The sequence below is a fragment of the Salvelinus namaycush genome, chromosome 7 (genome assembly GCF_016432855.1).
Source record: "Salvelinus namaycush isolate Seneca chromosome 7, SaNama_1.0, whole genome shotgun sequence".
NCBI lineage: Eukaryota > Metazoa > Chordata > Actinopteri > Salmoniformes > Salmonidae > Salvelinus > Salvelinus namaycush.
This window is the reverse complement of record NC_052313.1, coordinates 58,525,155-58,536,818: the sequence shown is the minus strand read 5'-3', so window position 1 is coordinate 58,536,818 and position 11,664 is coordinate 58,525,155. Positions and strand designations below refer to the sequence as shown.

Below are 11,664 nucleotides of genomic sequence, written 5' to 3'. Positions count from 1 at the left end.
CATCTAACACTCCTACCGTCATCAGCGTCATGCTCTCCAACAGTCTATGACATCTAACACTCCTACCGTCATCAGCGTCATGCTCTCCAACAGTCTATGACATCTAACACTCCTACCGTCATCAGCGTCATGCTCTCCAACAGTCTATGACATCTAACACTCCTACCGTCATCAGCGTCATGCTATCCAACAGTCTATGACATCATAACACTCCTACCGTCATCAGCGTCATGCTCTCCAACAGTCTATGACATCATAACACTCCTACCGTCATCAGCGTCATGCTCTCCAACAGTCTATGACATCTAACACTCCTACCGTCATCAGCGTCATGCTATCCAACAGTCTATGACATCTAACACTCCTACCGTCATCAGCGTCATGCTCTCCAACAGTCTATGACATCTAACACTCCTACCGTCATCAGCGTCATGCTCTCCAACAGTCTATGACATCTAACACTCCTACCGTCATCAGCGTCATGCTCTCCAACAGTCTATGACATCTAACACTCCTACCGTCATCAGCGTCATGCTCTCCAACAGTCTATGACATCTAACACTCCTACCGTCATCAGCGTCATGCTCTCCAACAGTCTATGACATCTAACACTCCTACCGTCATCAGCGTCATGCTATCCAACAGTCTATGACATCATAACACTCCTACCGTCATCAGCGTCATGCTCTCCAACAGTCTATGACATCTAACACTCCTACCGTCATCAGCGTCATGCTCTCCAACAGTCTATGACATCTAACACTCCTACCGTCATCAGCGTCATGCTCTCCAACAGTCTATGACATCTAACACTCCTACCGTCATCAGCGTCATGCTCTCCAACAGTCTATGACATCTAACACTCCTACCGTCATCAGCGTCATGCTCTCCAACAGTCTATGACATCTAACACTCCTTCTGCATGGTAGAAGTAGATCTGAGTTTGATCACCAGATATTTGGTGTTATAATTTTATGAAGTTACTCTGTTGTTTAATTTATCCTCTTTTTTTAACCGAGACAGTATTGATGGAATCTTCTAGATTTTGTCTCATCACAATAAGTTCTCCTGTTATATGTACTGGATTCTATGTGCAGTATGTAATATGTACATAGTATTTATTTTGTATAATACATTTAACAATTGTTAAATACCTGTAGTTAACATTAGATTCAGGTAGAATGAAAAGTGAACTAGGTTGCAGTGCAGTGTTTTTGTTCCTGGAGTCTTGTGGTTGGTTGAGGCTGTGTGCCCACCATACCCATGAGACTGATGACTGATCATTTCCTCTCAACCCATTGGCTATCTGGCTGTGGAAGATATGACGTCAACCATTACACTACAATGTGGCAACAAGTTTCTGTATTTCTTACAGTTCTGTCCTATAGAAAGGTTGGCACTTATTGATTAGCATGTCGTCTTTAGCATGATGGTCTAAACATCCTGTACAGATCCCATATACCAAGTGTGGTATACATTGTGTTCACCATTAAATGTATTATACCAGGTTTGGTATACATTGTGTTCACCATTAAATGTATTAGACCAGGTTTGGTATACATTGTGTTCACCATTAAATGTATTAGACCAGGTTTGGTATACATTGTGTTTACCATTAAATGTATTAGACCAGGTTTGGTATACATTGTGTTCACCATTAAATGTATTAGACCAGGTTTGGTATACATTGTGTTTACCATTAAATGTATTGTTTGCCTGAATATGTTGTTTCTACAGTATAAACAGTATCCACATAACCAGATAGTGTAGTTTGTGGAATGCAAGATATTTTAGATGTGGAGTCAGGCGTGTGGAGTCAGACTGCGGTAAAGTTTCACAGTTAAGGTAACATTTGGCAGAAATACAACAAAAGGTTTGGAGCTTAGAGGTGCAGAAAAAAAGGACCATTCTAACACCCCTCTCTTTCTCTCACCTCTCTACCTTTTTACTTCCTGGAGAGGAAAGCAATGTCTTTCTCAGACCCTCTGCGTTCAGGAGGTGTAGTTTAAAAGCCTTGTGAAGGACATTATGTTAAGCTGCAGGGGTGTTCATTTTAAAGGACTTTCTTTATCCGATTCTGGCCGACAGACTGGATGGTCACAGCTCCAAACCAAACCCATCAGTCCTCAAATCAGTGTTTAGCCTAAAGTTTTTAGAGGTGTGAAATGAGATGTTTCTCTTACCCAAACAACATACTCCTTGTCCTGGAAACACTTTACTAAAAGAGAAGGACCAGAAGTCATATATTTTTATGGGGCTCACAATCACGGCCAGTTGAGATACAGCCTGGATTCGAACCAGGGTCTGTAGTGACACCTCTAGCACTGAGATGCAGAGTAACGCATTACCTCAAGGCCAGGCATATTCATTTCAATTTCTCCTAGTGTTTGTGTTCCCTAATTAGCGCTGGGAAATTAGCAGAGTTAATTGCATTGTCTACATTTCTAATCGTATGTAAGGAGGACGGAGGACAAACTGAAAATCTCTTTTGGATTAGCTATTCATAATTTTGTTTAGTGTTGTGTGGTGCCTAGCAAGTCGCTACTTTCTTACATACATTAGATGATTGAATAATTAAATGACTGAATGATGTGCGTACCATACCAGCAACATAGACATTTTAATTCATTATGGTAGAAACGTACAACAGACACCATATTTCTATTCCCATTGTGCAAGTGAAGGAAAACCCTGTACAGTAGCAATACTCTGTAGACACTAGATTAGTCTGAAAGTCTTAACTATATTAGACTAGATTCAATCCGTAGTGCTGAATTTGAGTGTTACAGCACGATAGAAACGTAAAGATTATTTCAGATTGAACTGATCTATGCAGCGTTTACCGTGAATGCGGAACATTGCCTTTGGAGTTATATCGCGCGGATCTGCAGCGCTAAGGCCAGAAAAAGGGCCCCCAGTCAAAGGTAGCTAGGTGGTTTATTGGGTGTTTAAACACAGCTGCCAAAGGGATCTTCCTCAGTCAAGTCTTTATGATATCATCAGAGTCAACGATAGATCGCAGAAGTACTGTACGCAACCTACCGGTCTACTTCCAAGTACATAGTTATATAGCCTGGTCCCAGATCTGTTTGTGTCCTCTTACCAACTTTGGCAAGCCAGCACTAACAGAACAACACAAACAGATCTGGGACCAGGTTAACATAGTTAGGCATGTGTCTGAAGACAACAACCCATTAGAACTTCCTCTCCATGCTGGTGTGGTGAAGACAACGGCATTATGGGTAAGGGTATTCCTCCAAAACAATCCAAAGTGAACAAACAGGGGTCAGGGCACAAGCAGTCTTTTGGATAGTGAGATACATCATTCTCACATGGTGATAACTAAATATAAAAACTAGTCCCTGTCTTCAAATGCACTTGACTGGCCTTGAAGTCTTTCCATGACTTGACTGTTAGCAGGTGCGGTAGTGAAAACAGTTCCAACAAACGTAGGTGTTCCCCTCAGGACGTGACGGATAACTGTGCAGGATCCAGAGGCCTCGATATGGAAACCTAGACGGCTCCACTCCTCCTCTTTGAGTAGTGGGTGGTTGGAGTGAGATCCAAAGAACTGTGGGACAAGACAAAGGAATGATGTGATGTGGGTGTCTTGAAGACTACATACGTCTCCTGGAAAACATCTCAGATTGATGAAGTACAGTAAACAGTACATATGTATTACACATTATATAGATATTTTGACATAAACAATTAATAAACAAACAAAACAGGTAGGAGAACAACTAACAGCTGATCCTGATGAGGGGTCAATGAAGTCAGCCCAGAAGCCAGCTGTCCACAGAGCAAAGCAGATTTCCTTAGCACCACTGACAAACTGGGGAATAACAGAACACATCCATTATATGTCAGTACACAAACTAACTGATATTACTGAAAACATCCAGTATCTTGTCAGTAGTCAAACTAACTGAAAACATCTAGTACCTGTCAGTAGTCAAACTAACTGAAAACATCCAGTACCTGTCAGTAGTCTAACTAACTGAAAACATCCAGTACCTGTCAGTACTCAAACTAACTGAAAACATCCAGTATCTTGTCAGTAGTCTAACTAACTGAAACAACAGGAAACATCCAGTATCTTGTCAGTAGTCAAACTAACTGAAACAGGAAACATCCAGTATGTTGTCAGGAGTCAAACTAACTGAAACAACAGGAAACATCCAGTATGTCAGTAGTCAAACTAACTGAAACAGGAAACATCCAGTATCTTGTCAGTAGTCAAACTAACTGAAACAACAGGAAACATCCAGTATGTTGTCAGTATTCAAACTAACTGAAACAACAGGAAACATCCAGTATGTTGTCAGGAGTCAAACTAACTGAAACAGGAAACATCCAGTATCTTGTCAGTAGTCAAACTAACTGAAACAACAGGAAACATCCAGTATCTTGTCAGGAGTCAAACTAACTGAAACAGGAAACATCCAGTATCTTGTCAGGAGTCAAACTAACTGAAACAACAGGAAACATCCAGTATCTTGTCAGGAGTCAAACTAACTGAAACAACAGGAAACATCCAGTATGTTGTCAGGAGTCAAACTAACTGAAACAGGAAACATCCAGTATGTTGTCAGGAGTCAAACTAACTGAAACAACAGGAAACATCCAGTATGTCAGTAGTCAAACTAACTGAAACAGGAAACATCCAGTATCTTGTCAGTAGTCAAACTTACTGAAACAACAGGAAACATCCAGTATCTTGTCAGTAGTCAAACTAACTGAAACAACAGGAAACATCCAGTATGTTGTCAGTATTCAAACTAACTGAAACAACAGGAAACATCCAGTATCTTGTCAGGAGTCAAACTAACTGAAACAACAGGAAACATCCAGTATGTTGTCAGGAGTCAAACTAACTGAAACAGGAAACATCCAGTATGTTGTCAGTAGTCAAACTAACTGAAACAGGAAACATCCAGTATGTTGTCAGGAGTCAAACTAACTGAAACAGGAAACATCCAGTATGTTGTCAGTAGTCAAACTAACTGAAACAACAGGAAACATCCAGTATGTTGTCAGGAGTCAAACTAACTGAAACAGGAAACATCCAGTATCTTGTCAGTAGTCAAACTAACTGAAACAACAGGAAACATCCAGTATGTTGTCAGGAGTCAAACTAACTGAAACAGGAAACATCCAGTATCTTGTCAGTAGTCAAACTAACTGAAACAACAGGAAACATCCAGTATCTTGTCAGGAGTCAAACTAACTGAAACAGGAAACATCCAGTATCTTGTCAGGAGTCAAACTAACTGAAACAACAGGAAACATCCAGTATCTTGTCAGGAGTCAAACTAACTGAAACAACAGGAAACATCCAGTATGTTGTCAGGAGTCAAACTAACTGAAACAGGAAACATCCAGTATCTTGTCAGTAGTCAAACTAACTGAAACAACAGGAAACATCCAGTATCTTGTCAGGAGTCAAACTAACTGAAACAACAGGAAACATCCAGTATGTTGTCAGTAGTCAAACTAACTGAAACGGGAAACATCCAGTATCTTGTCAGTAGTCAAACTAACTGAAACAACAGGAAACATCCAGTATGTTGTCAGGAGTCAAACTAACTGAAACAACAGGAAACATCCAGTATCTTGTCAGTAGTCAAACTAACTGAAACAACAGGAAACATCCAGTATCTTGTCAGTAGTCAAACTAACTGAAACAGGAAACATCCAGTATCTTGTCAGGAGTCAAACTAACTGAAACAACAGGAAACATCCAGTATCTTGTCAGTAGTCAAACTAACTGAAACAACAGGAAACATCCAGTATCTTGTCAGGAGTCAAACTAACTGAAACAGGAAACATCCAGTATGTTGTCAGTAGTCAAACTGAAACAACAGGAAACATCCAGTATGTTGTCAGGAGTCAAACTAACTGAAACAGGAAACATCCAGTATCTTGTCAGTAGTCAAACTAACTGAAACAACAGGAAACATCCAGTATCTTGTCAGGAGTCAAACTAACTGAAACAGGAAACATCCAGTATGTTGTCAGTAGTCAAACTGAAACAACAGGAAACATCCAGTATGTTGTCAGGAGTCAAACTAACTGAAACAGGAAACATCCAGTATCTTGTCAGTAGTCAAACTAACTGAAACAACAGGAAACATCCAGTATGTTGTCAGGAGTCAAACTAACTGAAACAGGAAACATCCAGTATGTTGTCAGTAGTCAAACTGAAACAACAGGAAACATCCAGTATGTTGTCAGGAGTCAAACTGAAACAACAGGAAACATCCAGTATGTTGTCAGTAGTCAAACTGAAACAACAGGAAACATCCAGTATGTTGTCAGGAGTCAAACTAACTGAAACAGGAAACATCCAGTATGTTGTCAGTAGTCTAACTGAAACAACAGGAAACATCCAGTATGTCAGTAGTCAAACTAACTGAAACAACAGGAAACATCCAGTATGTTGTCAGGAGTCAAACTAACTGAAACAACAGGAAACATCCAGTATGTTGTCAGGAGTCAAACTAACTGAAACAACAGGAAACATCCAGTATCTTGTCAGTAGTCAAACTAACTGAAACAACAGGAAACATCCAGTATCTTGTCAGTAGTCAAACTAACTGAAACAACAGGAAACATCCAGTATGTTGTCAGTAGTCAAACTAACTGAAACAACAGGAAACATCCAGTATGTTGTCAGTAGTCAAACTAACTGAAACAACAGGAAACATCCAGTATGTTGTCAGGAGTCAAACTAACTGAAACAACAGGAAACATCCAGTATCTTGTCAGTAGTCAAACTAACTGAAACAACAGGAAACATCCAGTATGTCAGTAGTCAAACTAACTGAAACAGGAAACATCCAGTATCTTGTCAGTAGTCAAACTAACTGAAACAACAGGAAACATCCAGTATGTCAGTAGTCAAACTAACTGAAACAACAGGAAACATCCAGTATCTTGTCAGTAGTCAAACTAACTGAAACAACAGGAAACATCCAGTATGTTGTCAGGAGTCAAACTAACTGAAACAACAGGAAACATCCAGTATCTTGTCAGGAGTCAAACTAACTGAAACAACAGGAAACATCCAGTATGTTGTCAGGAGTCAAACTAACTGAAACAACAGGAAACATCCAGTATGTCAGTAGTCAAACTAACTGAAACAGGAAACATCCAGTATGTTGTCAGGAGTCAAACTAACTGAAACAGGAAACATCCAGTATGTTGTCAGTAGTCTAACTGAAACAACAGGAAACATCCAGTATGTCAGTAGTCAAACTAACTGAAACAACAGGAAACATCCAGTATGTTGTCAGTAGTCAAACTAACTGAAACAACAGGAAACATCCAGTATCTTGTCAGTAGTCAAACTAACTGAAACAACAGGAAACATCCAGTATCTTGTCAGTAGTCAAACTAACTGAAACAACAGGAAACATCCAGTATGTTGTCAGTAGTCAAACTAACTGAAACAACAGGAAACATCCAGTATGTTGTCAGTAGTCAAACTAACTGAAACAACAGGAAACATCCAGTATCTTGTCAGTAGTCAAACTAACTGAAACAACAGGAAACATCCAGTATGTTGTCAGTAGTCAAACTAACTGAAACAACAGGAAACATCCAGTATGTTGTCAGGAGTCAAACTAAAGTTAATAACAGAAAACATCCAGTATGTCAGTAGTCAAACTAACTGACAGTTAACAGACAAGAAAACAGTTCACCAATAAAGGGGAGGTACAGAGTAAGGCCTTCAATAAGTACGCAGGCCTACAACCAAAAAGTGATGCCAGAATAATTGACTGAAATGAGTATCACTGAATCCATATCAATGGGAAACAACCAGTAGACATGGAGCTCTAACTCACTTTGTGCAGTAGCTGTTCTCTGTCGATCACTTCTTTGTCGATCACCTCACATCTCGTGTGTTTCACCGTGACAACAGTGATGGCGCTGGCTGGGGCCGAGGGGAAATAGGATTCAAACTCTAACAGAGGAAATAAACAGACATTTGTTACACATTCAACTGCTAGCTAGCCAATAGGCCTACAGAAAAGTCAGCTATCACCCACTTGGACAACATTAGTGACATTAGCAATGACGTTACTTCCCCCTAGTGGACCTGGCTGTATGCAATATAAACTATCTGACGTGTGTGGATTGCGGTTGATAAAACATTACATGAATAGTTAATGTTATGATAAGTATTCTAACACCATGCTAATAAAAAGCGCTACCTTTCTTCAGCAGCTCAGGACAGGTCTGTATAGAACAGTTCACATTGGGCTGATCAAAGTAGTGCTCTGCCTTGCGGACGCTCCTCCATAACATGGGACCACTGTTGACCTACAAAGATGAAACATCTAAGTATTCAACATATAACTCTACCAGTATGAAACATAATAGAAATGTTTTTATTAAATGATATAAATATATTTTTGCAATGTTTAAGAATAATATCCATGTTTATTTACAAAGGAATAAGGACACATTTTGTTTAGTTAAGGAGTTACTGTGAGTGACGTATTTACCTGAAACTCGCTGACAAACTGGGCCATTACAAACTCATGTCTCTCGTTGCTAGTAGCAGCAGTCAGAACATCAGGTACCGTCCTGTGGACTGGGCCTTTAATCCTCTGGTCTGCCATGCCTTCCAGGTGAAAGTCAAAGCCCGAGTTACCTGGCAACTGGAACCGCTGGTCCTGGGGGCCAAACGGTCCCATGTTCTCATCAGGCCATACTGTCCTAGGGCCTGGTAGGGAGAAAGAGGAGTATTTTACAATAATGTTAAATCTGACAAATTTGACAATGTATTTTCTGCCTAACAGTTGCTATATTTATGTAAAGTGTGAGATCATTTTCTCATAATTGAATGTTTAATGCATACAGTGTATTCGGAAAGTATTCAGACCCCATAACTTTTTCCACATCTTGTTACGTCACAGCCTTACTCTAAAATTGATTAAATTGTTTTCCCCCTCATCAATCTACACACAATAACCCATAATGACAAAGCAAAAACGTTTTTTTTTTTTTTTGCAAATATATTACAAATAAAAAACTGAAATATCAGACCCTTTACTCAGTACTTTGTTGAAGCACCTTTGGCAGCGATTACAGCCTTGAGTCTTCTTGGGTATGACGCTACAAGCTTGGCACACCTGTATTTAGGGAGTTTCTCCCATTTTCTCTGCAGATCCTCTCAAGCTCTGTCAGGTTAGATATATCGAGCGTCGCTGCACAGCTATTTTCAGGTCTCTCCAGAGATGTTTGATCGGGTTCAAGTCCGGGCTCTGGCTGGGCCACTCAAGAGCATTCAGAGACTTGTCCCGAAGCCACTCCTGCGTTGTCTTGTCTGTGTGCTTAGGGTCATTGTCCTGTTGGAAGGTGAACCTTCGCCCCAGTTTGAGGTCCTGAGTGCTCTTCAGAAGATTTTCATCAAGGATCTCGCTGTACTTTTCTCCGTTCATCTTTCCCTCGAAAGTCTCCCAGTCCTTGCCACTGAAAAACATCCCCACAGGCCAAATAGTTCAATCTTGTTTTCATCAGACCAGAGAATCTTGTGTCTCATGGTCTGTGAGTCCTTTAGGTGCCTTTTGTCAAACTCCAAGCGGACTTTCATGTGTCTTACTGAGGAGTGGCTTCTGTCTGGCCACTCTACCATAAAGGCCTGATTGGTGGAGTGCTGCAGAGATGGTTGTCCTTCTGGAAGCTTCTCCCATCTCCACAAAGGAACTCTGGAGCGCTGTCAGAGTGACCATCGGGTTCTTGGTCGCCTCCCTGACCAAGGCCCTTCTCCCCCGATTGCTCAGTTTGGCCGGGCGGCCATCTCTAGGAAGAGTCTTGGTGGTTCCAAACTTCTTCCATTTAAGAATGATGGAGGCCACTGTGTTTTTGGGGACCTTCAATGCTGCATACATTTTTTGGTACCCTTCTCCAGATCTGTGCCTCGACACGATCCTGTCTCAGTGCTCTACGGACAAGTCCTTCGACCTCATGGCTTGGTTTTTGCTCTGACATGTACTGTCAACTGTAGGACCTTATATAGACAGGTGTGTGCCTTTCCAAATCATGTCCAATCAATTGAATTTACCACATGTGGACTCCAATCAAGTAGTAGAAACATCTCAAGGATGATCAATGGAAACAGGATGCACCTGAGCTCAATTTTGAGTCTCATAGCAAAGGGTCTGAATACTTATGTAAATAAGGTATTTCTGTTTTTGTATGAATTTGCACCCAAAAAATGTAACCTTCGCTTTGTCATGATGTGGTATTGTGTGTAGTTTGATGAGATTTTTTAAATATAATACATTTTAGAATAAGGCTGTAACGTAACAAAATGTGGAAAATGGGAAGGGGTCGGAATACTTTCCGAATTCACTGTAATTACAATTCATAATTAAAAAACGCACAGGCCAAAATACCAAAATATTGGTCACAGTTAGTCGAAAATAACAAATGAACCAGCGTTATCGGTGTTGTGGTTGATATAGCAGTAGCCTACCTGAGTCTGAGTCCCCTCGTGGCACGACAAAATAAGGCTCATCAGAACCAGCAGCTGAGAAGGTTCGTATCCAGCCCACCCTGAGTGCAGCTAGGGCCTGACGCCCTGACGACTGGGTTATCACCAGCCGGGCTCGGCCACACAGCACCTACACGGTTATTAATCAAATCAATCAGAGAAAAAGCGTCAAGCACCCTAGCTACAGTATTATTATTATACCACAATACTATTACATTACCGTCTATTATATGTTGTAATGTATAGTACTTACACTAGTCATCCTGGTGGCCCTCTGTCACTAGTTTTACACCTGAAGATGTGGAAAGATGAATACTACATGTGTGACATTACATAATATGTCATCTAATAAACCATGCAGACAGACAGAATACAGCAGACAGTGGGAATTATAATTGAATTGATCAAACGTGAAGTTGATATATTGCAAGTTAGCTTGTACGGTTATATACTATGAGTGTTGCCTTAGCGATTGCGTCATAATTGTTGCTTACTGCTATGCTTTTGACTATCTAGCAAGTTAAAAGGGACAAAAACAAGATGATACATACGTATTCGATACAGCTAACTAGTGTTGTTGTTGACAACTGGCAATGACAGACAGCCTAGCTATGCTAATTAGCTTGGTAGCTGAAAGAGCTGACAAGTCCAGTCTTGTTTGTTTTGATCGGCTGCACTCTCACTTCTCGTTCGCGACAGACGTAAGTTTGCGATGATAATTTCATAGTTTTCAAAGTTACATTTCAATGTAAACATACACCATTACAACACGATGACATGCGTTACGTTCCTGAAATATTCGAGTGAATGTGTGCTGTTATGTAAAGGAACATCATGTTCTTACCTAATCAGACGACTCTATAGTTCACGCTGCAGCACGTCCGCACGTACGCGAGTTCACATGATTTGAGAACAGTATACGACGAGGGACAAACCGAGCTTTTTGATTGCATGTGTTATCAGAGGATGTCCGTCAGATGGCAGCATATCTACACGAATCAGGAACATTTATTTAAAAAAATATATAATGGGAAACGCCTACCGAGGTCGACTGCTGTTCTATAAAATAACCTTGTTGAAATTGTGATAGCTATAATCACAAAAAAAGTAGTCTACTGATTACTAGACCTCTGCACAGTAAGTAATATACTACTCGA

At 40.5% G+C, this 11,664-nt stretch overlaps 1 protein-coding gene across 3 annotated transcripts; it reads right to left on the bottom strand.

Moving 5' to 3' along the window:
• Nucleotides 1-2,596: 2,596 nt before the first annotated feature.
• LOC120051523 (cobalamin trafficking protein CblD-like) lies at nt 2,597-11,414 on the bottom strand. 3 transcript variants are annotated; one of them, XM_038998442.1, is made up of 8 exons: nt 11,352-11,414; nt 10,761-10,799; nt 10,490-10,637; nt 8,514-8,734; nt 8,220-8,328; nt 7,851-7,969; nt 3,749-3,835; nt 2,597-3,571 (listed from the first exon to the last, which is right to left on the bottom strand). In XM_038998442.1, the coding sequence occupies exons 2-8, from the start codon at nt 10,767-10,769 to the stop codon at nt 3,356-3,358; spliced, it is 909 nt and encodes a 302-aa protein (XP_038854370.1). In that variant the 5' UTR covers nt 10,770-10,799; nt 11,352-11,414; the 3' UTR covers nt 2,597-3,355. The 3 variants fall into 3 exon arrangements, with proteins under 3 accessions (XP_038854370.1, XP_038854369.1, XP_038854371.1); XM_038998441.1 differs by lacking the exon at nt 11,352-11,414 and adding an exon at nt 11,059-11,345; XM_038998443.1 differs by lacking the exons at nt 3,749-3,835; nt 11,352-11,414 and adding an exon at nt 11,059-11,345.
• Between the last annotated feature and the right edge of the window lie 250 nt (nt 11,415-11,664).

Coding starts and splice junctions, on each gene's coding strand:
- LOC120051523 (XM_038998442.1), bottom strand. Junction 8,735..10,489: donor ACGAGGGGACTCAGACTCAG/GTAGGCTACTGC, acceptor TCTCCCTACCAG/GCCCTAGGACAGTATGGCCT. Junction 7,970..8,219: donor TCCTGAGCTGCTGAAGAAAG/GTAGCGCTTTTT, acceptor TTCCTCTGTTAG/AGTTTGAATCCTATTTCCCC.